The 27512-nt window shown below is 47.4% G+C and overlaps 2 protein-coding genes across 12 annotated transcripts in view; one reads left to right on the top strand and one right to left on the bottom strand.

Annotated features, from left to right (window-relative positions):
- Nucleotides 1-8454, top strand: part of DNAH6 (dynein axonemal heavy chain 6) — a 315521-nt gene extending 307067 nt beyond the window's left edge. Inside the window, exon 77 of the mRNA XM_008254187.4 lies at nt 8185-8454. Coding sequence (XP_008252409.2) covers nt 8185-8288 — 104 coding nt within the window. The 3' untranslated portion in view covers nt 8289-8454. The remainder of the gene's footprint in view (nt 1-8184) is intronic.
- Nucleotides 8455-10296: 1842 nt separating this feature from the next.
- The window catches only part of TRABD2A (TraB domain containing 2A), a 161070-nt gene continuing 143854 nt past the window's right edge, over nt 10297-27512 (bottom strand). For 6 of the 11 annotated variants that reach the window (XM_051842700.2, XM_051842701.2, XM_070068854.1 and 3 more), the window contains 3 exons: nt 21320-21410; nt 12982-13233; nt 10297-10737 (listed from right to left, as the gene is read on the bottom strand). In XM_051842700.2, the coding sequence (XP_051698660.2) occupies nt 10554-10737; nt 12982-13233; nt 21320-21410 (527 nt within the window). In that variant the 3' untranslated portion in view covers nt 10297-10553. Of the gene's footprint in view, nt 10738-12981; nt 13234-21319; nt 21411-27512 lie in introns of those variants that run through there. The other 5 variants (XR_011386507.1, XM_008254183.4, XM_008254186.4 and 2 more) reach the window with 3 other exon arrangements.

Genomic DNA, 27512 nt, shown 5'->3' with positions numbered 1-27512 from the left:
GTACCATAGCAGCTGATAGACGCAAAGTTCTAATACCGAGTGCAGACTGATTTCTAAAATTAATGCTTGCTGTTATTAGAATCTAGTGATCTAATGAGTAGAAAATTGAGTTTAATGAGCAGACTTCTGGTTTCAAAATGATGCACTGATCAGATACTAAGTTCCCTCTCTGTCTCACCAACTCCATTTTGACTCATTATTGGAAAGAGTTATAAAAATAAACTAGTAAGTGGACAGCCATGTTGTAACACTCTGAGTAGACCGGAAACAGAGCTACAGCCCCGAGAAAGAGAACTGGATCAAAAGGCGGCTATCTCAACAGATGAGCTGAGAGCGAGCCAAAGGGAGGGTGAAGAAAGAAGTGCGGAAATCCCTCAACATAGAACACAGTGTGATGGGGCGAGGTGGGGGCAGGGAGTGACACAGAAAGAGCCAAAGTTTCCAACAATAGTCCAGTAGCAACCTAGAAGGAGAACAACAAATAGAAGGGATGTATAGAAAATCAAGACTGATAATTTTCCAAAATACTTGAGTCCATAGATTGAGATATCCCAGAGTAGATGGATGATTTTTATAAAGTTTGATTCACTTATTGATTTGAAAGGCAGAACAGAGAGAGAAGGAAAGACAGAGACAGAGACAGATATTCCACTGGTTCATTCTCCAAATGGCTGAAACAGCCAGGTCTGAGCCCTGCCAAAGCCACGAGCACAGGACTCCATCCAGGTCTCGTCTCTCACATAGTGGCAGAGACCCAAGTGCTTGGGCCATCTTCTGCTGCCCTCCCAGGCACATTAGCAGGAAACTGGATTAGAAGTGGAGCAGCTGGAGCCAGTATTCAATCAGGCATTCCTCCAATACAGAATGTCAGCATTCCAAATGGCTTAATGTGCTATGCCACAATACTACCCCCAGAATGACTTTTGCAAACATACCACAAATCCCCAACTGCATGTCCCCAGAGATCTAGGAAAATGTACCCCCTGTAAACTACAAGGTGGCCACTTGATTCCATGTCAGGTCCAAATCCAAAACAAAGGATTTGGGCATGGAGCGACAATTTAAACCATTTCTTAAGTCTCAAACTAATAGGTGAGTGGCATGTGGCAGGTCAGACTCAATACCTCATGGCTAAGTCTTTGAGAACTGAACTGTAATTTAAACCACCATCCAAGTCCCAGAGTAATTGATGTATGAGGCAGACCAAAAGCAGGAGAGCAAAACACTGAGAACTCAGCTATGTATTTTTTAAATTTTTAATTTGTTCTTAACAGATTCAGTGTGCTTTGTAGATACAGTTTGAAGAAGATAATGATGTTCTCTTCCTCTCTCCTGCCTATTTTGAGATAACATTTTAAATTTATAGTAAAAAGGCTTAGTACTTTAACAAATAATAAATTTCACAAGTAAAACTCAAAAAGACCCTAGTTTAGTGGGAATGTAGACAACAGCTATAAACAATTGAATGGAAAAAATGACCATTTCACCTATGTACAGTAAATTTTAAAGTAATCACAGGTCATTATAACATCTTTAATTGTTGTTTTCATAAAGGTATAAAGCAGTTTTACAAAATTAGTTTTTTTAATTTTAGCTCCCACATATAAGAGAGAACATGCAATGTTTGTCTTTCTGGATCCAGCTAATTATACTTAACTTGATGTCCTCCATTTTGCTGCAAATGTTAGAATGTCATTGTTTTTTGTAGCTGAATAATACTCCATTGTGCATATACACCACATTTTCTTTATCCATTCATCTGATGGACACCTTGGTTGACTCCAGAATTTAGCTATTGTAAACAGTGCTGCTATGAACATGGTGGTGCAGGTATCTCTTTGATACAATGTATTCAAGTCTTCTGGGTATACACCAGAGGCGGGATTGCTAGTCCACCTCTAGTCTTTTAAGAAATCTCCACACCTTTTTCCACAGTGGCTGCACTAATTTACATCCCCACCAACAGTGTGTAAGTATTCCTGTGTGTCCACATCCTAGCATTTGTTACTGTTTTTTTTTTAATTTATTTATTCAAAAGTCAGAGTTACACAGAGAGGAGGAGAGGCAGAGAGAGTGTCTTCCATCCGCTGGTTCACTCCCTAGTTGGCCACAATGGCTGAAGCTGCGCCAATCCGAAGCCAGGAGCTGCTTCTGGGTCTCCCATGTGGCTGCAGGGGCCCAAGGACTATGTTTTAAATCATTACCCAAGTCTCAGCATAACTCTTGAAAAGCATCTGGGTAGCACAGAGCTAACACAGCATGACACTTAGAAAACCAGACTGAGTAGGGCTGGCACTGTGGCGTAGCAGGTTAAGTCTGCCTGTGGCATAGGCATCCCATATGGGCACCAGTTCAAGTCCCGGCTACTGCTCTTCTGATCCTGTTCTGGCAGAAACTCCTGGCTTTGGATCAACCCAGCTCTAGCCATTGTGGCCATTTGGGGAGTGAACCAGCAGATGGAAGACCTCTCCCTTTCTAACTCTGCCTCTCAAATAAATTAAAAAAGAAAAACAGACTGCCATTGGAAGCCCTGCCAGAAGGCAAGACAGAATCTGTCTGAACCTAATTGGGTTGATTGCCTGCTAAAACAAAAGTATTTCCACATTCTCCTGAAATTCTTGACAAACATAATATTCACATTGTCCATAACACTGACTCACTCAACAATTCCAAGAATCAATGACCCAATCTCATGGTAAAAGAGCCAAAAAAATGCCACCCAAGATGTAGGAATTTTCAGATGAATACTTCAAAGCAGCTATTAGAACTATGTTCCATAGGGTAAAGATGAACACACTAGAAATTACTATAGACAGACTGCTCAGCAGAGAAATAAACTGTAAAATGGGTATTTCAGAACTGAAAAAATTCAGTATTTGAAATATATGTTTCGTATCTGAAATGTGATCCCTACTATATCAAAAGGAAAGTTGGTGAATCTGAAAGCATATCCATAGAAATACAATTTGAAAAACCAAGAAAAAATTATGCCTTAACAATTACCTTCCCTTTTGAAAAGGGAGTAAGACAGGGTCTATTGTCATTACTTCTGTCCAACACTTTACTGGCATTCCAGCCCATGCAATCAAAAGAAATAAAAGGTGGGGCCAACGCTGTGGCATAGAGGGTAAAACCGCCTGCAGTGCTGGCATCCCATATGGATACCGGTTCAAGTCCTGGCTGCTCCACTTCTGATCTATCAGCTCTATGGCCTGGGAAAGGAATGGAAGATGGCCCAAGACTTGGGCCCCTCCATCAGCATGGGAGACCCGGAAGAAGCTCTTGGCTTCAGATGGGCCCAGTTTCAGCCACTGAGGCCATTTAGGGAGTGAACCAGCAGATGGAAGACCACCCACTCTCTCTGCCTAACTCTGCCTTTAAAGTAAGTAAATAAATCTTAAAATAAAAAGCACCCATACTGGAAAGGAAGAAATAAAACTGCCTTCAATCATAGATGATGTGCCACATATTTAGAAAGTTCTATTTAGAGAAAATTACTAGAATTAATAAGTGAGTTTTGGAAGTTTATAGAGAACAATATAGGGAAAGAAAAAGAAGCCAATATAGATAACCTAATGTGATAAAATTCAGTAGTAAAAGCCCCCAAATAGTAATTTAAGAAAAATACAGAACTTCATATTTGTTAATTCATGAGTCAAAGAATAAATCACAATGTAAATTAGAAATAGTACCACAGGAAAATTATTACATACCAAAATTTAAGAAATCTAATTAGTCATTATAAATTTATAATAAGTTATCATCACTTCTACTTTTTCTGAATTTATGTAGTAATATTTATACAGGATTAAATTCCAAGAACTCCTCTAAGTACTTTTATTAACCCATTAAATCAACTCTGAAAGAGATAGAAACAAAATAGAAAACAAAAATATACCAATTAAAGAAGTCTAGTGTATACTGAAAAAAGCACAGTAAATTGGATTTGTAAGTCTTCCCAAACCTTCAAGGATGGAAGAGACTTTTTCAGCTATTTGAAGGAGGGGGAACCTCCCAACTCATTTGCATGTAGTAGAACACTGATGCCATGGACAATAAAAAATATTTGAGACTAATGCTGTTTATGAACATATTGCATAAATTTGAAAATAGTAACAGAACATTTAGCAGTGTGATGTCTTCCTGCTCACAATATAATTTACCACAATAGATTTTGGAAGAAAAACTGCACAATCTTAACAAAGAGTACCAGTAGTACCTACCTCATTCAGCAGTTTCAAAGGAACACGTTGGTTATTCCTAAAGCGTTCTGGACAGAGCCTGCACACAGTGAACTGCGTGCAGAACAAGCAGTCATAATGAAAATTCTCAGATGAGTAAGGCAGGCAGGCAGGCAATTCCTTATCTTTATGAAGATTATCCAGAAACGACAACCAATGAGAGGTATCTGAACACTGCTTCTGCTTTTCCCTGGCTGTGGATGTGAATTTATGAATTTTTTAATATTTATTTGAAAGGCAGAGGTCTTCCATCTACTAGTTCACTCCTCAAATGGGAGCAACAGCCAGAGTTGGGCTGATCCAAAGCCAGGAAGCAGTGGCTTCCTCTGGGTTTCCCATATGGGTGAAGGGGCCCAAGGACTTGGGCCATCTTCTACTGCTTTCCCAGGCCACAGCAGAGAACTGGATCAGAAGTGGAGCAGCCAGGACTCGAACCAGTGCCCATATGGGATGCCAGTGCCACAGGTGGCGGCTTTACCAGCTCCACCACAGCACCAGCCCCTGAATTTATGGATGTTGAGATTAGATTTAAGAACTATAAAATAAATCACTAAGTATAAAGATACACTTTATTTAAATATATAACACATTTACAGATATATTTCTACATAAAATGTAAATATCCACAATCAAAGAGACCTGGCAAAGCATAACACTTACCTTCTCAGGCCTGGAAGGGCAAACCTTGAGCAATTAGCATTGCTGGCTGCTGCACACTCCAGCTGGGAACTCTGGAAAACCTTGGAAAGCTGCTGTGTGTGCAAAGACAATTTCATCTCACAGCAGAGGATGCAATGCTGACTCCTATTCATCCACATTCAACTTCAGATAACAATGGTATCGATCAAGTCAGTAATTTCAAAACGCAGTTGATCTCATACTTAATGGTGAAACCTGATTAAAGTAAAAATCAGGGCCAGCATTGTTGCACCACAGGTTAAGCTGCCGCCTGTGACACTAGCGTCCTACGTGAGCACCAGTTCAAGTATTAGTTGCTCCACTTCCAATCCAGTTCCTTGCTGATGTGCCTAGGAAAGCAGTACTTGAGCCCTCCACCCACGTGGGAGACCCGGATGGAGTTCTAGGCTCCTGGCTTCAGCCTGGCCCAGCCCTGACCATTACAGCCATTTGAAAAGTGAACCAGTAGATAGAAGGTCTCTGCCTCTCTCTCCCTCGACTCTCTGAAATTCTTTCAAGTAAATGAAAATAAATTTTTAAAAAATCAGTATCGGGGCATTCTCTAACCCCAAGAGTCTAACACCACCTAGAAAGCCCTCCTCAAATTATTAAGAAAATGAAAAGAGTTTAAGAGTTTAAAACAAAGAGAATTATTTACCAATATAAGTGATTACTTAGGAAAGCCTAAGATCATCTACAGCAAACCTGCTAGAAATAATAAAAGCTCAGCAGAATTGACTGATGTAAAAGTCAACAGGATTCTTGCATTTCATCAAAAACAAATAGAAAATGAAAGTGAGATAAAACATTAAAATAAAAACAAAATTGAGATGCTAGCAGTAAACCTGACAAAGAAGAGCAACATTCTTTTGGAGAATTTTATACAATGTCACTAGAGGCAAGTGTTTGGCACAGAGGTTAAGAAGCCACTTGGGATACTCGCATCCCTCATCGGAGCACCTGGGATCAAGTTCCAGCTCCAGCTCCCAGTTCTAGCATCCTGCTAATATATACCCTGAGAGGGAGCAGTGATGGCACAAATGGTTGAGCCACTGCCATCCACAAGGGAGAACTTGATGGAGTACTTGGCTCCCAGCTTCACCTTGTCCCCCCACCCTAACAACAACCTCCAGGAGCCAGGAACTCCCGTGCAGGTGGCAGGGTCCTAAGCATTCGGACAATCTTATGCTGCTTTCCCAGGCACATTAGCAGGGAGCTGAATTGGAAGAAGAGCAGCCAGAACTGGACATAGCATTCCAATATGGGATTCTGGCATCTTAAGCAGTGGCTTAAGCTGCTGTGCCAACACAAGCCCCTAACCATCCCAGTTTTGCAGCCACTATGGCATAGGGCCTCTGAAATTAGTCTTCCAGAATCTCACTTCTAACGGGCATGTGATATGGGACACACATACACCAATCGCAAGCATCTATCCCCTCAGAGACAGCTGTCTGACTGCTAAGTTAGCCCAACACTGTACAAGGAACCCCTAAGAAAGCAATGGTGATATGTAAGATTAGGAATTTTCTAAGGCAGCTGAATTCATTTCTAGCAAGGGAAAGTTTATTTTGTTTAAATCAGAGATAACAGGGGTTGGCAGTGTGGTGTAGCAAATTAAGCTATTATGTTGGGATGCCAGCATCCCATATCAGAGTTCCTGGGCTCAAGTCCTGCCTTTATCTCCCAATCGCCCTGGGTCAGCCACAGCTATTGCAGGCATTTGGGGAGTGAACCAGCCGATGGGAGACCTCACTTTTTCCAATCCAGCTTCCTGATAATGCACCTGGGAGGCAACAGTCTTTGGCTCAAATTCTTGGGTCCCTGCCACCCATGTGGGAGACCCAGATGGAGTTCCTTCCTCCTAGCCCAACCCAGGTTACTGCAGGCACTGGGGGGTAAACCAGCAGAAGGAAAATTTTGTGTATGCATGTGTGTGTGCTTGTATGCCCTCTGCTCTGTCACTCTGCCTTTCAAACAAAGAAATAAGTAGATCTTTTAAATAATCAGACAGTGGCTCTAGGGGATTGGTTATGCCCCAAGTGCTTCCACAGACCCAAAAAGGGATTCATGCGGCCGGCGCCGCGGCTCACTAGGCAAATCCTCTGCCTTGTGGTGCCGGCACACCAGGTTCTAGTCCCGGTCGGGGCGCCGGATTCTGTCCCGGTTGCCCCTCTTCCAGGCCAGCTCTCTGCTGTGGCCAGGGAGTGCAGTGGAGGATGGCCCAGGTCTTTGGGCCCTGCACCCCATGGGAGACCAGGAGAAGCACCTGGCTCCTGCCATCGGATCAGCACGGTGCGCCGGCCGAAGCGCGCCGGCCATTGGAGGGTGAACCAACGGCAAAGGAAGACCTTTCTCTGTCTCTCTCTCTCTCACTGTCCACTCTGCCTGTCAAAAAAAAAAGGGGGGGGGGGGGGACTCATGCAAACCCAGGCACTGATTACTTGAGGGAGTACGTGCTTTGAGCCACCCAGGGGAGCCAGAAGAAGTGGAAGAGGAAGTTGCAATGCAATGCAATGCTTAGGACTCTGGGCTAAATTCCTGGGCCCCTCGAAACCAGTAAGTGCATATATGAAGACCATCTAGGCTTACTTCCCTGGATGACATTTGGGAAGCTGGTCATTCATGCACCTGCCTGTTACTCAAGGCACCATGCAGGTATTGACAAAATGGTAGGAAGGAGGAAATACAAGCATTTTCTGCTAAGGAAATATATTCTCCTGCTTCCTCACCTATGACTGCAGTGCCAGAAATAGCAATGCCCATCTTAAGGGCAGGACTCTCCTCACCCTGGTCCTGACCCCATCATACAGTCCCACAGTGAAGAATCTGTACAAGGACCTTTTATGTCCCAGAGCTGACGACAGAACACCTGTGACTGTACCTGTTTCATCTCAGGAGCTCAAGTGCCTACCACCGCAGAGTCCAGCAAAGCATGGATGGGTTCCCAGCCTAGCGTAACCTGCTCCTCCATCACTGAACACTCAGACCTGAATCCAATCCAGTGCTCCTCAATGCAGCTGGAAGACAACTTGAAAGATAGCTCATAAAGTTATACAAGGTCTAAGTTGGCCAGGTCATAAAGGATCATTTGTGCTACAAGTCTTCATTTGATAGAGCCTAAAACTGAAACCCACACAGCACCATTTGCTTGATGTCTTTAGAGGCAGTCTGGTCTGGGTCACAGGTGTCTTGACTCTCAGCATCTTGTCTCTCTTTGTACCAGGAGGCAATTCTTACATAACTTTTATTCTGTATCTCTAATCAGGCCATTCAACCAACTTCGTGGTGACTGTCCTCTTACCCTCCAAGCGGCCCAAAGACTACTGGATTGCCAAGGGATCAGCTCTGCTCTGCCAGCTGAATGAGTGAAAACGGGCCACCTCAGTCCAGAGATCTTTCCTGATGGGGAAAAAGACTGAATAATTTATTATGCAAGCAAAACATGTTATGTCTGATTTAACCTATGTGTTAGTTAAGTGTGACTTTTATTTCTCTTATGACCTAAAATAAAATATTTGAGTTCTTCCTGTTGAAAGCAGTGGGCTCAGCATGCACTCATTAAATCTGTTTTCCCTACACTAGGTGAGAGGCCACTTCCCATGGAAACCTGCTGGGCCCCTGGGAAGGGCCCAGGGTTCAGCATCCCTCACCCACATCCGTTCTTCCTCATAACAAATGGCCCTGTGTACACCTGAGTAGTGTGGCCATGGATGCCTCTAGTTTTAGACCATATTAAAGGGCCCTCAAAGCCCAGTGTGTGGAAGGCTGATGCAGTGACCACACTCACAGGGCAAACGAGTAGACTAATGAGATCTTGGTCCTCGGTGCCAGTTCCCCACTCTATGGAGCTACACCACAATCCTTGGAAGAGCCTGAGCTTTCTTGAATGTGCAGTCTTGCTCAAGTACAAAGGAATTTTGCCTTTTGACTTTAGCATCAACCTGTGTGGCTAGGTCCCAATGAGGTACATTTGGGCCCCTGCCCCCTTGAAAGCAGAGGTTGTTGGTCCAGCGCTAAAATGGACCAGCCTCTGTGGCAAACCATTTTGTGTCAGCCCTGCCAACAACAATGTTGGTCTCCTTGGCCATAACATGACCCAAGGAACTCTGGGAACACCCAGCTGTGATGTGAGCCACTGCAGAAAGCTCCACCACCCCCTTCAAGGAGCTGAAGGAGGAGGATCAGCCCCAGTGACCGTTCCCTCTCAATTCCTCTCTGCCTTTACCCCAAACCCTTTGCAGTTAAGAACAGACCCACAGAGACATGCAGGGAGCACCACTTCTGCCAGAGTTCAACGCAGAAATCAGGAACTACTACTGTTGGTGAATCGAGCAGGACTGACTGCAGCCGCAGAGCCAGGGATGGATGACAGGCACCACTGCAGCTATCACCCAGGACACCGCACCAATCTCACAACCTCTCCACCCAAGAAACAGGTGACTGCAGAGTGGGATGCAGGGCCTGGCTGCTGTGGAAACTTGTATCTGCTGGAGCCTGCACGTGGCTATGCAGACCCTCTGCCCACGTGTGCCTTCAGACCTCACTAAGCCTACCACATTAAGATGATCTAAATCATGACAGCAAGGCAACCTCCTACTCCTGCAGTACAGGGGACCCAGACTGGAACAAAGGTGGTAGACATGGACCCTGGGTGCCATCGCACCCATCTTTCAATAAGGCCACAGATCTCTTGTAGGCCCTGGAGATGACAACATAAACCTACCAGAAAGCCTCAGAAAAAGAGGAGAAACAAACCTAAAGCAGACTAAGAACACATACAGTGACTACTTATCAGCCCTACCCAAGTCCTGGACAGAATGCCTGGGGTTTTATAAGCTACTTAGAAGCCCAGCAGGACCAGAAGAGACCCTGATCTGAAAGCACAGGGTTTGAGTGTGGGAGGGAGTAAGCTAAGCAGGGCCAGAGGTTGCGTTTCGGACACAACCAGGACGCTTAGTCCTCGTAACATTTTATCTGGAAAGGATATTGCCAACATACATATAAATAAGATAGGAGGAAGCAGAGCTTGAAAACCACTTTCTTACCCAGCACCTGTGACGACCCTATCTCGCCCATCTCCAGCACGTCCATGAGACACATACTGCACACAGGAAAGCACCTGTCAGCACAGGGAGCTCCTATTCACCAGACCTGGAACAGGGGTGCCCAGTGCAAATTCCATGGCCTACAGGCTCCCATGAACCTGGAATAAACAGCAGCAGAGAAGAGGGTCAAATCACAAAGCCAGCACAAGAAAAGATCTAGAGTTAGAGCTGAGCGGCGTAGGGCCCAGGAGAGAAGTAGTATAGTATTGACAGGCAATGAACAAGAGTCATTTGCCTCATACAGACACATAAGAAAAACTCCAAGAAAGGTATTTACTTATGGTCACACAACTCATTTACAATTTATTATTTTTACACAATTCATTATGTTACAAAACTGTACACTTCCCCCCATCCTTGCTATGCTAACCCAAAGTCATCCCTTGCAGAGAAGAGCCAACACTGGGTTTCTTCAGGAGTCTCTCCTCCTGGGTTGGGCCTATCAAGGCCAGACCGGAGTGTGGAGGAGAGAAGTGGCCATCCTTCAGTCTGAACGGTCAGGGTCTTGGCCTGGCTCCTCAGTCATTCATTACAGCAAGTGTGTCTCTGCTTGGAAAACCAGCGCCAACACCCAGAACACAGGAGTCCAGAGGGACAGGCAGGCGCTACTGGCCACCATTTGACTGTGGTGGGAATGCCCATGGTGAAGGAGCTGCAGCTCAGTGGAGATGTGCCTGTCCAGGACAGGGACCTGGAACTGCGGGACTGCAGCACTAGGAGATAAAGAGAAAGACAGAGGTTCAGGTTCAGGACACAGCACAGACAACTGCACTGTCCAAGGCTTCCAAATGCCCATGCAGCTTCCTTCCATCTCCCCTCTGCAGGCAGAAATGGGTAGAGGTGTGTAATCAGGCTTTCTGTATCTCTGGCCCTCTTTGATGCCCTTAGCCACTGCTCCCAGAACCAAATGGTAGAAGACAGTAAGACAGCATATTGGCCATGGCCATTTGGTTCACAGTTCCTTTGCTACTAAAGTCTTGGTATAAAAGGCCCATCTCAGAGTTCACTAATCCTTAGCCTGAGGACAATCATAGGGAGGGAGCCTCCTTCCTAGACACCACGGCAGCATAGCCAGGTCATGAGTATTCCTACCTGGGTCTCTGCCTCGCTCACTGTCCCTAATTCAGGCGATCCAAGTCAAAACAGTGCAATCAGAGAGGCCCACGACCACAGGTTCACCTGGCCCTTTCAGCTCAGCCAAAGTGTAATGAAATGGCCCAAGCTGAAGAAGTACTAAACAGGTCAGTTTCTTGCTCCATCAATGAAAGATGGTTGAGGAACCACACTGGGAAGTGAACACCAACAGTATGTGCCCCTGCTCTCCAGGTCCCATTAGCCTGCCGGGTTCTTTTCATTTAAAAATGTAGCCGGAGGTCCAGCGTTGTGGTATAGTAGGTAAAGCGGCCACCTATGACACCAGCATCCAATATGGATGCCGGCTGGAGTCCCGGGTGCTCCACTTCCAATCGAGCTCCCTGCTAATGCAGGGATAGTAGTGGAAGATGGCCCAAGTGCTTGGGGCCCTACACCCATGTGGGAGACTTGGATGAAGCTCCTGGCTCTTTGCTTTGGCCTGGCCCAGCCCCAGCCATTGTGGCCATTTGGAGAGTGAACCAGTGGATGGAGGATCTCTCTGTAACTCTTTACAATAAACAAATCGTTTTATAAATATAAATATACATAAATATAAATAAATACAGCCAGAGGCCAGGATTGTGGTACAGTGGGCTAAGCTGTCACTTGTAGCATCCCATACCAGAGCATCAGTTTCAGTTCAGGCTGCTCCACTTCCAATCCAGCTCCTCACTAATAAGCCTGGGAAAGCAGCAGAAGATGACCCAAATGCTTAGGCACCATCTCCCATATGGGAGACCTAAATGCATTTCCTGGCTTCTGGCTTCAGCATGACCCATCCCTGGCCATTGCAGCCATTTGGAGAGTGAACCAGAAGATGGAAGACTGTGGGTGTCTGCCTGTCATCCTACCTTTCAAATAAATAAATCTTTTAAAAGGAAAATAATAAAAATGCAGCCACCTGCTTCAGACCTTTCAATGGCTCCCCACCTCCCCTCAGGCATGAGAGGTTGTCACAGTCACTGCCCCCAGGTTCATCTCCCAGCCCCACTGCTCCCTCACCTCCCAGCCTCCAGACAGAATCACTTTATCTTGGTTTGGATCCCTGCATACAACAATCCAAGTTCTTCTTTGTGCCTCTGCTCTGTCAAAAGGATGCTCCTTAAGGAGGCTTTTCTTGACGCCCATGACACACACACACACACACACACACACACACACACACACTCCTACAGCACCCTATACTTTGCTAGCAGATTACCTGAACCTGGCTTCCTCAGCAGGCCATGAGCTCCCAGAAGGCAGAGCTAAAGTCTGTCTGGCTCATCTCACAGACACAGCACCCAGCACAACAGCAGGCATACAGAAGGAACTCAGTAAATTAGGGGTGAATTTAAATGGATCCTGGATCCCAGCCTCCCTGGTGTAGTTCTTCCAGCGTCCCTTGGGCCGTGCAGACCCAGCCTCTTCTGTCCTCCTCTGACCCACCTCCGAGCCATCTCAGGGAGTGTACCTTCTGGGGTCACCGCCCCCCCAGTACCACGTGAGGGTTAAACACATCCATTCCTACAGAGCTGCCCCCAGATCTGTGGTGGAGAAAGGGCTGGAAAATCACATCCTTTGTGATCTTTATACTGGTCTCATTCTATTTTTAACAGACCCACCCATACCCTCAACATTTGTTCTTCCACAAGCATAAACATGTCACCCTTGTCCTGGCCTGAGGCAACCACCTTAAATCCGGATTCACCCATCCATCATGGTGGACAGCTCGACAAGGGGGCTCCCACCCCTACCAGGGTTGGACTTGTCCTGGGTCTGTTCACCATCCACACTGCCACCCTAACGTCGGATGGCTGCCCAGCTCAGCCCGCCCGCCTCACCTCTCCTCCAGGCGGACCCACAGGTCGCTGAATTGCCGCAGTCGCTGCTTCCGCTGAGGCCGCTTCCGCTTCTTCCGGAACTTCCGCTCCGGCTCGCCCGGAAGTTCCACACTTCCGGGTGGGGACGCGTGGGATGGCAGCCATGCGTGCGCCGCCAACCCAGCTTCCGGCGCCAGGGCTTCTGGAGCGGGCACTTCAGGAACAACGGTGGCAGACGGGGCCGGCTGAGACAAGGGCCTTCTACTCTTCTCTCTGTACCCGGGGTGGAAAGCGGAGCTATTTGGAGGGTCACGTGGCAAGGCGCCCTCCCTGGCTCTGACAGCTCTGGACCTCACAACGAGTGGATAATCTGAAAGTTCAAGCAGGCGAGGGAGGGCAGGAGTTACTGGTTCTAGAAGCCACCCAGAATTGATTGCTTTTGACACCTTTGTTTCTCCCTTACATATCATCTCACTGTACTCTCCAAATCCCCTAGCCCTGGGAAGAAAAAAAAAAATCATGAGGTTTTGAAAATGTTTAACTGTCATTTGCTTAAAACAACCAGAAAGAGGCTCTCTGGCTCTTGGAAGCTACCCAGTGCCCAGGTGAAGTGTTTACAAGATTAGTTGCCGACCACCTCACCCCAGACCTGGTGTTAAACCATCTTTTCTAAAGAGGACACACATTTTCACAACTGATGGGAAACTCAAATTGCTTCTAGTTTCCTCTACAGTCCCCAAACACCTCTTCCAATGAAAGAGTGAGCATTAGAAGGACTAAGTTTCTTCCTTCGACAAAAGTTTGAAGGTTTGGGGCAGCAGGAGGAGGGAACCGTAAGAGGAGAATTGTAGCCACTAGATGTAGGCAGTGAGAGACCCACCTGCCTGAGGAAGGGGAACATTACAATTATGTGCCATATTTGGGGTTTCCTCCAATGATGCAGGTGCAGCAGCCCAGCACATGTAAGAACTCAATTACTCTGCTCTGATCCAGCCTTCATGAGCCACCTACCTACCTGCAGCAGACCTCAGTCCCAACAACCCAATAGAACCTGAGGGTCTGCTTCGTATTAATGGTCCTGTGTGAGGGAGAGAGGGAGGGGATATAAAAGAAGTGAAAGATCTAGTTTGAGAAAAAAGGTCAAATGAAGAAGATTCCCCAAATGGAAATGAGGGGAAGCCCCTACCCTGAACTTGATACTGGGGACCCCAGAAATATAATCTCATATCTTGGACAACAGGACCTATTATAATCATTTTTGTCTCCACTTAGATGAATCTTTTCATTGTGTCAACAAAGAAACTGGGGCCTTGGGAGGAAATGTACCCCACCCCCAGGCTCTCCAAGATTTTGCTGGCTTCCTAGAGAATTCAGAAGCAAATGGTTAGGGAGCTTGTATGCCTGGACTCTCCACCCATGACACAGACTTCATCTGTGTTCCCTTGGCCTCCACATGACCTACACAGGCCCTGGTACACAGCAGGTACTCAAAAAAAGTCGACTACTTTGAGCAAGGAACATGATCTCAAATTCACTAGGGCTGTGCTCTGTGGCCCTCAGAGCAGAACAAATGACAGCTTTGTTTCTGTTCAACTCACAACAGACAGAAGACCACAACCTAGTGGCTCCAGGGGGCAAACCAGGGCTTGAGGACCCAGTTAAGAGTGCTGTTTGGGTTGGTAGAGGAGCTCACGAAGGAAATAGCTTTCCTTTTCCTGTTTTTTCAGCTCCTCTTTCCAAGATAAAAGATCCCGGGGAATCACAGCATCCACTTTACAACTGAGAAAACTGAGGACCAGAAAAATAAATTGACTTGCCCAAGGTCCCAACAAGGATTCAGTGCCATTTTAAAATATCACTCATTGTCAAGCTATTTTTTCAGATTATAAAGCTAAGCCATTCGCACGATAGGAAATATGGAGAGTATAGATAAAGGTTCCTGTCAGCTCTGGAAAGAGAGCCAGGCACAAACACATGGGCTCGGACACAGGCTCAAAGTTCCCAAGAGCAGCAGGAGTGAGTGCTCCTGCACCAGGAAGTTCCAGCAGCTCAGTACAACTCAGTTCACCCCGATGCATCTGGGCTGGCCTGAGCACCCCATCATGGGCTCAAGTTCCAGGTTACCACATTTTAATCCACCAGAGTTCTCACAGTGGAGCTAAACCTCTAGTTACCCATGAAGGCTTAGCCACCATTGTATTGATAGCCTGCTTATCCCCTGCCTGTATTCCATAGTCTTTTTACTCCATGGAAGTTTCCAAGAAACACACACCCTGGTTGACATGGCTTATCTCAGGACATATACCCACAGAAGGACATGTGGTGCCCAAGAAAGAACCCTCAGGGAGCTTGGAGTTTTGGTGAGATAATTAACCTTTCACAGCCTCTGCTGTTTCTGTAAAACTGACCCATCTCAGTGGTGATGACTGTAACAACCTGTGCACCATGCTTCACCCAGTGTTGAGCACACAGTAGATAAAACTTCCTGTGTGACCCCTCTCTTTTCCAGGCCTTCAATCTTTGGATAATTGAAGTTTTATAATACCAAAAGCAAGAGTGGGGGCAGGCGCCGTGGTGCAGTAGGTTAATCCTCCACCTGCAGTGCTAGCATCCAATACGGGTGCCGGTTCTAGTCCTGGCTGCCTCTCTTCCAATCCAACTCTCTGCTACAGCCTGGGAAAGCAGTAGAAGATGGCCCAAGTCCTTGGGGCCCTGCACCCGCATGGGAGACTGGAATGAAGCTCCTGGCTTCGGATCGGCACAGCTCTGGCCATTGCAGCCAATTGGGGAGTGAACCAACGGAAGGAAGACCTCTCTCTCTGTCTCTCCCTCTCACTGTCTGCAACTCTACCTGTCAAATAAATAAATAAAATCTTAAAAAAAAAAAAAAAAAGCAGGACTGATCAGACCTCAGGTTACCCCACTGTGCAGTTCCTTTGGGAACATTTGTCTGATCCTCACTAATGTCTGTGTTGGGCAGAATAATGGCACTCAAAGGTGTCCATGCCCTAGTCCTCATAAACTAAACACGTTCCTTACTTGGTAAAAGGGATTTTTCAGGGGCTAGCCTCATGGCACCGTGGGTTAAGCTGTCACCTGTGACACCAGCATCTCATACAGAAGCACTGATGTGAGTCACTGCTGTTCTACTTCTGATATCCAGCTCCTTGCTAATGTGCCTGCGAAAGCAACAGAAGTGGCCCACATATTTGGGCTCTGCCACCCATGCTGGAGACCTGGATGGAGTTCCCGTCTTCTGGCTTCAGCCTGGCCCAGTCCCAGCTGTTGAAACCATTTCAGGGAGGAGTGAACCAGCAGATGGAAGATATCTCTGTCACTCTCTTTGTAACTCTTTCAAATAAATAATTAAAAAAAGGATGAGGAAGTCGAGGATACACAGTCCTCTAGACCTACCACAAAAGAATATAGCTCTGCCGACACCTTGACTTTAGCCAATCAGACAGCCCTCTGATCTACCTAGCTGTAAAACCAATCTGTTATGTTAAGCCACTGAGTTTGTGAACACGTTAAGAGAGCGATACAACACTAACACGGTCCCATGAGCCCAGGAGAAGGTGGAAGGAATCAGCTAAGCCCTCTGCCAATCAGCCCGAAGGGAACCTTACCCCTTCTTCTCCTCTGCCCACAACACGGCAACCCCACAGCCATCTCCTGTGTTTCCAGGCTGCTGGCGGGTGGAAGGCGGCGGCTGTCAGTTTCCCTCCCCGCACCCCAACATACACACCCAGCTCTGTGTTCCTAATCCTGGACACCAGTGAGCCACCCACTTGCCCCGACACCACACCAGCCTAGCAGCAGCAAACACCTGCCTCCTCCCTGCCCTGGCCCTCAGCAGCGCCTTCACCGTGGCCAGCTCCCCTGCTCCCACGCCCCTAATCCCATCCCTTCTCCCTGAACAAGAACGCCTTCGGAGAGCGCATTTCCCTCTTGGCTTCACCTAGGCCCACTGGAGGCAGGTTCCCCAGATACCCTCCCTGCAGAATAAATCAATGTGCCTAGGCAGTCCCTGCAGGGATATTATGTACACATCCACCAGCCTGACCCCACGGTGTGCCAGGTACCTGGTGCATTCGTCTGGGTGCGGTTGCTATGACAAAACACATGAAGCTGAGAAATGTACAAACAAGAGAGGCTTATTTGGGACACAGTTCACAGTTGTAGAGGCTTACGAGCATGGCATCCATATCGGCTTGGATCTGATGAGGGCCTCCTGGCAGATGGCATCCCCATGGTAGGAGCTAGCAGAGCAGAGATTTCACAGACAAGAAGGCCAGCGAGGCTCTGGGGCCAGGCTTGCTCCCTTTCTAACAACTTACTATTGCGGGAATTCACAGGAATCCCGCTAGAACTGCGCTAGTCTCTTCCCAGGGTGGTGCCCCATGACCTCACTGCCTCCCTGTAGGCCCCACCTCCTCAAGGCTCCACCCCCCCCCAACATCACCACCCTGAGGACTGACCTTCCAGCATATAATCCTTTGGAAGACAAACCACACCCAAACCATCGCACCGGGATAACCATTCCTGGGGATCCAATTTTAAAAAATTAGATCCTTGCCGTCAGTCCCCAGAAGAAGGCGAGGGCTCTTCCTCAAGGCCACACAGAACTGCTGACCAGATGCCTTGGGCTCATGCACAGCATGAACCCAGGCCGCAGCAGTGGAGGGCAGTGTCCCATCTGCCACCGAGCGGCCCTGTCCTGGATCAAAGAACCGGGCTGGGAGGTCATGCGTGATGGAAGGAGACAGCATAAAGACAAAGAGGCTGGAAAGAAAGAGAGGGTTTGGAGGGGGAGGGACTTGAGCCACATGCCAGCTCTGGCTGCTGTGTGACCTTTCACAGTCCTGCATCAGGGAAGAAGAGATGTGCACCTCACAGACTGCTTCTGAGAGTTCCCGAGAGCCCCTGTGAAGCTGACGAGCCAGCCGTAAGGGCTCCTTCCTCCGCAGGCAGTGGGAGCAGCCCTGTCTGATGAGCGTGCTGCTTCCTAGCCCTCACTGGGCATCAGAATCTCACGGAGAGCTTTGAGGAAATGCTGATTCCCAACCTGCATTCCCTCGGGGCAGGTATCTGCGTTAGAGGAAGGATTAGGGAGCCTGGGAACAACCAGCGACACACACAGCAGACACACAGACACATACACACCCACAACATACACGCACCATTCACATACCACATCACATACACTCAATACATATAATGTACTATGCACACACGCCGCACACACAGATGTGTCATACACACCTAAACCACACACCAGATATACACACTACGTACACATAACGCACATGTACCAGGTACATGCCCCATTTATACACCACACTGCATGAACGCAATGTGTAGGTACCATACATACATGCCCCGTGCATACCAGACACAGATACATCACACCGTGCACAACACATGCAACATGTACGTAGCAGACACACACAACAACAACCACACCCCCACACGCCAGGCAGGTCCTCTCCAGCATCCCAGGAACAGTATGTCAGGTACCAGCCCAATCAGCCTGGGGCTGCGGACTGGGCAGGTCCTGATGCCCAACTCACCCACCTCTCTGACAGCACACAATCCAGTCGGGGAGGACAGACCCACAGTCCCACTGAATCAAGCAGAGACCCCAAAGGGCAGGACCCTCCCGCCAGACTTTAAAAAGACCAGAAGGGAGAGAGGCAGAGAGACCAGGGCAGGCTGCAGAGCTGGTCCACAGAGGGCAGGAGTTCCCAAGCAGGGGAGGAGGATGCAGGGAACTGGCATCCGCACAGGAGAGGAGTGGCGAGGACAGAGCGTTCTCTGAAGCCAGCAGCAGATCTGCGCCGAGGAGAGAGTGGGTGCCAGGACCTCAGTGTGAAGGCACCAGGCTCTGGAAGAGGACAGTAGGAAGCTGCAGGAGGCTTGAGCATGGGGTACTTGAACGATTGGTGCCAGGGCTAGTGCTATGGCACAATGGGTTAAAGCCCCAGGCCTACAGGGCCAGTGTCCCACATGGGCACTTGTTCAAGTCCTGGCTGCTCTATTTCTGATCCAGCTCTCTGTTATGGCCTGGAAAAGCAGTAGAAGATGGCCCAAGTGCTTGGGCCCCTGCACCCACGTGGGAGACCCAGAAGAAACACCTGGTTCCTGGCTTCGGATCAGCGCAGCTCTGGCCATTGCAGTCATTTGGGGTGTGAACCAGCAGATGGAAGACCTTTCTCTCTATATATATAACTCTTCCAAATAAATATAATAAATCTTAGAGAGAGAGAGAGAGAGAGAGAAATATTGGTCCAACAGGAGGCTGATGAACGGGGAGTGGGGAGAAAGGCCTGAAATGGGCACCAGCCTGGGGATAGAGCACTACACACCCCAGAGGAGCTTTATGGGGAAGCCATGCACCTGTCTCAGGCCAGTGGTTCTGTAAACTAGAAATGACTGTGTGAGGAACTGCTGTTACTGACACACAGGATACAGGGGGAGCCAGGGAGCAGGGGGTAAGACAAGCCCAGGATGTACCCAGGACTTCCCAGGGAGACAGAATCCAGGAGAATCCTGGGTTCTGCCAGATGGGGACCTCTGGAGGGAGAGAAGCTGGCTGACACAACATGAGGAGGAGGTGAGCCTTCCACCGAGGCAATCGGAGATGAGTAGTGGGCGGGCAGGCAGGCGAGCAAGACCACCAGAGCCAGGCCCTGCCTCTGAGGGCAGAGGCATTTGCTACCTGGAGCTGAGGGCTCTGCCAGGAGGGGGCGCTGGTGAGCCCAAGTCTGGAAGGAGTAGCGGTGAGAGGAACGGAAGGGATGTTTAGGACTGAGTTACATCCTACCCCAAATTCATATGAAGTCCCAATCGCCTGTACCTCAGAACGTGGCAGGTAGGATGAGCCCTAATCCAATACAACCGGCATCCTGTTGAGAAGAGGCCTTGGCGGCACAACTGCACAAAGGGACAGCCCTGACAGGTAGCAAGGCGGCCCCCTGCAAGCCTCGGAGAGAGGCCTCAGGAGACCCTGACCGCGGACACCAGCCACCAGAGCCCTAAGGAAAGAACCCCCGATGGAGCCCCCAGGCTGCAGTATTTGTTACGGCAGCTGAGGGGGCAAATGCTGCTGGGGAAGGGAAGGACCCCCCGTGCCCACCGGGACTGGACCTGGGGGAGAAAACTGGAAGGGAGGCCAGGGTGGAGTCCGCTGCATGGAGTTCTTTACAGAAGGGCCCGTGGGAGCGCTGAGTGCTTATGCAGAAAAATGAAAAGCAAATAGACTTGGGGGGAGGAAAGTGTGCAGAGACAGACCTGCTCCTGTCCCCCGAAAGGCTCAGACAGGCAATCCCTGCACCTCCAGGCCCGCTGCCCTTTCCACCACGGTGATGACCTGAGGCTACCATTCTGCCTTCCACTACACTTAGGTCAGGGCCGGCGCCGTGGCACAGCAGGTAAAGCCGCCGCCTGCAGTACTGGCATCCCAAACGGGTACGAGTTGGAGTTCGGCTGCTCCACTTTTATTTTTGACAGGTAGAGTGGACAGTGAGAGAGAGAGAGAGAGAGAGACAGAGAGAAAGGTCTTCCTTTTCCATTGGTTCACCCCCCAATGGCCGCTGCATCGCGCTGATCCAAAGCTAGGAGCCAGGTGCTTCTCCTGGTCTCCCGTGGGGTGCAGGGCCCAAGCACTTGGGCCATCCTCCACTGCCTTCCCGGCTGGACTGGAAGAGGGGCAACCGGGACAGAACCCGGCGCCCCGACCAGGACTAGAACCCAGGGTGCCAGCGCTGCAGGCGGAGGATTAGCCTATTGAGCCACGGCGCCAGCCGGCTGCTCCACTTTTGATCCAGCCCCCTGCTAAAATGTGCCTGGGAAAGCAGTGGAAGATGGCCCAAGTATTTGGGCTTCTGCACCCACTTGGGAGACTGGGAAGAAGCTCCTGGCTGCTATAGCCAATTGGGGAGTGAACCAGTGTATGGAAGATATCTCTTTCTCTTTCTGTCTCTCCCTCCCTAACTCTGCCTGTCAAGTAAACAAATCTTTATTAAAAAAAAAAAAAAAAAAAAAAAAAAAAAAAAACCTAGGTAAAAAGGTGCTGAAGATTAAGACTAATTACTCCTCCTGGGGCCCCCAAGGCACCCTTCACTTCGCCTTCCTCTCCATCCCAAACACTGCCAGACACAAGAGCAGTGTGCCCGCTGCAGCCCTGAGTGCCCACCCAGCACCCGCGTCTGCCCCGCCAGCTGGGCAGAGGCTGAGCCTCCACCCTGATCACCACATCTCCCAGGCTGGGACACAGCCTGCAGGGGGCCCTGGCCCCAGGCATCCCTGAGGGGTCTCAGCTCCCCTAGCCGCCAACCAGACAGAAGCTCAGGAAGGTTACTTGTTGAGGGGTCGTCCAGCGGGGGCGTGTTCTACCTCATAGCCTTCGCGCCGCAAAACATCCAGCACGGTGTTGTTGCCCATGAAATGACCTGCAGCAAGAAAGACCATCAGAAAGGTGCAGTTCTCAGGACGGCAGGTAGACCCCAAACCCACCCCCACAACAAAGAAATGACCCTACCACCCCCTTCCCTTGTGGGTAGCACAGGGCAGGTCCCAAGAGCTGCAGGAACCCACTTCGCAACAGTCCCACAAGGAAGGCCAGGGATAAGTTCCAGAGCCCCGGACACTGAAGATCACAACAGCTAGGTACAATGCCTGGAGTCACACAGCTAAGGGAACAGCCTGGACATCAAACCTTGACCTGGTTAGGCTTCCTAGTGCAGGTGACATGTGCAGGATCTTAAAGGATGAGGGCTTTTTGGGGGAGAAATGGGGGAATTTGCATGCAAGCAATGCAAAGATGCTAAGGAACAGGTTGGCCAGAGGAGCTGAAGGAGTGGCCACTACACACTCACCACTTACTAACAAAATTAAAGGCAACCTGATCTGAGATCTGCCCTTCTTAGAGGTCTCTGCCCTTGGGGGTCTCAGGAGCCACAGTGAGGAACCCACAAGAGCCCATGGCAGCAATGCACCTGTAAGGAAAGCAGAGCCCCATGGTGCTGGCTTTCACTTGGACACCCCCAGGCAACCCAAGTCATCCCAAGTCACCCTTCATCCTGGAGCACTGAACAGAACTCCCTGGCCACACCTACCACACACCTCTGGGTATTAACTGAAAAAGCAGACACTCCACTAAACCACAGAGGAAGAGTGCAAAGATAAAACCCATCACAGGGAAGAAACAAAACAAAGCAAAGAATAAACTGACAGGATTAAGATGGTAGATTAGGAATGGAGTTTACTACTCTAGTCTAAGACAAGATAGTTTTTAAAAAGTGGAGAGAGAGGCCAGTGCTGTGGCATAGCTGATAAAGCCACCACCTGCCGTGCCGGCATCCCATATGAGTACCAGTTAGAGCCCTGGCTGCTCCACTTCTGATCCAGCTCTCTGCTATGGCCTGGGAAAGCAGTAGAAGATGGCCCAAGTGCTTGGACCCATGCACCCTTCTGGGAGGCCCAGAAGAAGCTCCTGGCTCCTGGCTTCAGATCAGCACAGCTCCAGCCATTGCGGCCATTTGGGGAGTGAACCAGCCCATGGAAGACCTCCCTCCCTCCCTCCCTTCCTCCTTCTCTCTCTCTCTTTGCCTCTCAAATAAATAAATCTTTAAAAAAAAAAAGTGGAGAGAATGCGGTCTCAGGGAAGAGTTGGAGAGAAAATGGCAGAGGAAACTTCACACAAATTAGAGGGGCACAGTGGATATATGTGGAGGCTATGGATGTGCACAACTCAGGACCTCAGCAGCCGAGAGCCTCTGCACCACCTTGGGAGAGTAAGTAAGGCAAGACCAGATGCAGCAGCCCAAGGCACTAGCAATAAAGCTGCAGGAAGAGCCTGGAGGGAAACCAGTTTGGAGTCCTGTGGGGGATAGTGTACCTGCCAAACTATCAGATAAAAACGGTGGAAGCACATTTCTCTCTCCCCGATCACCCCTGCCACAGCATTCTGTAACAAGCCTATAGAGATGGCACCATTCTGAACATACATAACAGCTGTGCCAGTTCGTGTCTGCACCCAGCAACCAGCAAGGCAGAGATGCCAGAGTCTGGCAGGGAGAAATGACAGGGGGCTGGGTGCTTATGCCTGTGGGAGGCTTGTGTGGCGGGACTGTGAAAACACTGAGTCTGAGTGGGAGGGCTCAGGCTGGGACTGGCATCTAAGCACTGCTCTCCTATGAGGAAAGGAGGTGAGCTGAGTCTATACCATCAGAGCTGAACCAAATCTCCCCTCCAATAAAAAAAAAAAAAAGAGGAGACTTATCATGCCCAACCTGAGTGTCACCTTAGATACTCCCTTCACCCTGGAGCACTAAACAGGGCTCCCACCATACACCTCTAGGTATTCACTGAAAAAGTAGATACTCCACTAATCCACAGAGACAAAGTCCAAGATAAAAGCCACCACAGTGAAAACAAAAAACCAATGCACATTTACAGAAATGCCAAATAATAAACGCACAAATTCAAGACATCATAAGGATGACAACATGATGCCCCCAAAATAACACTTCAATAATAGACTGTAAAGATGAAGATATTCAAGAAATGTCAGAAATGGAATTCAAAAAATTGATCATAGGATTACTTAGAAGTAATCAAAAACAAATGCATGAACTAAGGAAATCCATACATGACATGAAAGATTTTTCCAACAAAATTGTGATCTTAAAATCAAAATGAAATCTTAGAAATGAAGAATTCAAGGGGCCAGTGCCATGGCTCACTTGGTTAATCCTCCACCTGCGGTGCCGGCATCCCATATGGGCGCCAGGTTCAAATCCCGGCTGCTCCTCTTCCAGTCCAGACCTCTGCTGTGACCCAGGAGGGCAGTGGAGGATGGCCCAAGTGCTTGGGCCCCTGCTCCCGCATGGGAGACCAGGAAAAAGCACCTGGCTCCTGGCTTCAGATCAGCGCAGCGCCAGCCATAGCAGCATTTGTGGAGTGAACCAATGGAAGGAAGACCTTTCTCTCTGTTTCTCTGTTTCTCTGTTTCTCTCTCTCTCTCTCTCTCTCTCTCTCTAACTCTACCTGTCAAATTAAAAGAAAAGAAAGAAATGAAGAATTCAATAGAACAAAAAATTCAATGGAAAGACTTAACAACACATTTGGTGAAGCAGAAGAAAGAATATCTGATTTAGAAGACAAATTTCTAGAAATTTTACAGTCAGACCAAAAACAAGAAGAAACTAGTAAACTAAAAAACACTGTTGGAGATCTATAGGATAATATCAAATGACCAAACATAGAGGACTTAGGAGCTCCTGAAGGCATGGAAACAGAACAGATTAGAAGGCCTCTTTAGTGCAAATATTTCTAAAAACATCCCTAATTTGGAGAAAGAAAGGGACAACCAAGTACAGGAAGCACACAGAACTCCTAATAGACATGACCAGAAAAAATCTTCACCACGACACATTATAATCAAACTCATGACAGAAAAACATAGAGAGAAGATTCAAAAATATACACGAGAGAAACACCAAATTACTTTCAGAAGATCTCCAACTAGACTCAGAGCGGACTTACCAGAACCCTACAGGCTAGGAAAGAATGGCAAGATATATTCCAAGTCTTAAGAGAAAAAAAAAAAAAAACATCAACCCAGAATACTTTACCCTGCAAAACTCTCATTTATGAATGAAAGTGAATTAAAGACATTCCATAACAAACAGAAAGAATTTGTCACCATCCATCCAGCCTTGCAAAAGATGCTAAGGATATGCTATACATAGAAACAGAAACATGGATGATCATCCTTTATGAAAGAAGGTGCAGGCAAAAAAATCTCCCAGAAGTCCAAAGGAAATCCAAAATAAAAAATAGGAATATTTTTGGGAAAATGGCAGGGTAAAGCCATTATTCATCAATAGTCACCTTGAATGTAAATGGCCTCAACTCTCCAGTTAAAAGACAGACTGGCTGAATGGATTAAAAAACAAAACCCATCTATTTGCTGACTACAAGAAACACATCTCACTAACAAAGATGCACACAGACTGGAAGTGAAAGGATGGAGAAAGATAATCCATGCTATGGAAACCAAAAAGAGCTGGTGTAGCCATCCTAACAGCAGACAAAATAGATTTTAACACAAAAACTATTAAAAAGAGACAAAGAGGGGTACTATGTAATGATTAAGGGATCAATTCAACAGGAAGATGTGACTATTATAAATGTATATGCACCTAATTACAGGGTACCTGGCTACATAAAAGAAATGTTAATGAATCTAAATGGAGACATAGACTCTAATACAATAGTAATGGGGTCTTCCATACCCTACTTTCAGCAATGGACAGATCAATCAGACAGAATCAGCAAGGAAAGAGCAGAATTAATTGACACTATAGACCAAATGGACCTAACAGATATCTACAGAACTTTCTGTCCTACAGTTGTAGAATACACGTTTTTCTCCCTGGTGCATGGAACTTTCACTAGGATTCACCACACGCGAGGCCATAAAGCAAGTCTCAGCAAATTCCAAAAAAATCAAAATCACACTATGCATCTTCTCAGACCACAATGGATAAGGCTGGAAATCAGCAACTCAGGAATCTCTAGAACATATGCAAACATGTGGAGATTGAACAACAGGCTCCTGAATGAGCAGTGGGTCATTCAAGAAATCAAAAAAATGATGCTTAAATTCATATGGAAACACAGGAGGCCTTGAAATATAAAGCAATCTTATACAACAAAAACAAAGCTGGAGGCATAACAATACCAGATTTCATGACATACTACAGGGAAGTTATAATCAAAACACCTTGGTACTGGTACATAGATGGATAGACCAATGGAACAGAATAGAAATGCCAGAAATCAATTCATGCATCTACAATGATGTTTCACCTCACCCCTATTAGAATGGCTTTCTTACAGAAATCAACAATCAACAAATGCTGTCCAGGATGTGGGAAAAAGAGTACCCTAATCCACTGTTGGTGGGAATGTAAATTGGTACAGCCACTGTTCAAGATAGTATGGAGATTCCTCAGAAACCTGAATATAGCCCTACCATATGACCCAGTCATCCCACTTCCAGGAATTTACCCAAGAGAAATAAAATCAGTATATAAAAAGAGTTATCTGTACTCCCATGTTTATTGCAGCTCAAATTCACAATAGCTAAGATATGGAGTCAACCCAAATGCCTGTCCACTGGATAAAGAAATTATGGGATATGTACACCATGGAATACTACAGCTATTTTTAAAAATGAAACCCTGTCGTTTGCAGAAAAATGGATGAAACCAGGGCCAGCACTATGGTGTAACAGGTAAAGCCACCACCTGCAGTGCCAGCATCCCATATGGACACCAGTTGAGTCCCAGCTGCTCCACTTCCAATCCAGCTCTCTGCTATGGCCTGGGAAAGCAGAAGATGGCTCAAGTCCTTGGGCCCCCGCACCCACATGGAAGACCCAGAAGAAGCTCCTGGCTTCAGATGGGCACAGCTCCAGCCATTGTGGCCATCTGGGGAGTGAATCAGCAGATGGGAGACCTCTCTCTCTGCCTCTATGTAAATCTGCCTTTCAAATAAATCTTTTAAAAAAAGATGAAACAGGAAAACATCATACTTAGTGAAATAAGCCAGTCCTAAAAGCACAAACACCATATGTTCTCCCCGATCTGTGATATCTAATAGAGCACCTAAAAGGTAATCTATAGAAGTGAAATTGACACTCTGAAATGCAATGGCTTTGAACAGCCCTCATCTTGATTGTTGAGGAACAGTTTTTTTAATACTATTTGTTGAATTCTTAACATAGAGTAAATTTTATGTGTATAAAGTTAACTGAAAATAGATCTTAGTAAAAAGTAAGAATGGAAATATGAGAGGGAGGAGGAAGAGGGGTGGGAGGGCAGATACTGTGCAAAGAATCACCATGTTCCTAAAGTTGTTATTATAAAATGCGTGAAGTTTGTATTCCTTAAATAAAAGGTTCTGGGGGGGGGATTATATAAAATAGCTAGAAAAAAATAAAAAATAAAATGATATTTTGCCTTAAAAAATAAATAAGAAAAAGGCCTGTCTTTTACCACTAGTGATAGCTTATTTACTGACCTGAGAATGAGGGAACAGCAATTTAGAACAAGTGATTACACTCTGAGAGCACCTGTGACGTCCATGCTTTCCTTTCCCCAACTCTACAGGTGAGCCCCACTTCTCCTCTTCACATTTGATCCCCAGATCTCTGCCACAAAGCTTGCTATTTGATTGTAAAGCTCGGATGCTTTCATTTCTAGGTTACCCTCACTTTGCATTCGAGATTTGCTATTAGAGTATTCAGCCTGGCCCATGTCCCACATCGGATCACCTAAGTTTAATTTCTGGCTCCTGATTCCAGCTTTCTGCCTCTGCAGACCTTGGGAGACAGCAAAGATGGCTCAAGTAAATGGGTTCCTGCCACACTCGTAGGAGACCTGGATTGTGCCTAGCCTTCGCCCCAGTCATTGCAGGCATTTAAGGGGGTCAATCAGCAGATGGGACTCACTTGTTCTGTCTCTCCAATGAATGAATTAAAA

This window comes from Oryctolagus cuniculus, chromosome 2 (assembly GCF_964237555.1).
Source record: "Oryctolagus cuniculus chromosome 2, mOryCun1.1, whole genome shotgun sequence".
Lineage (NCBI taxonomy): Eukaryota > Metazoa > Chordata > Mammalia > Lagomorpha > Leporidae > Oryctolagus > Oryctolagus cuniculus.
This window is presented reverse-complemented; position numbering and strand designations above follow the sequence as displayed.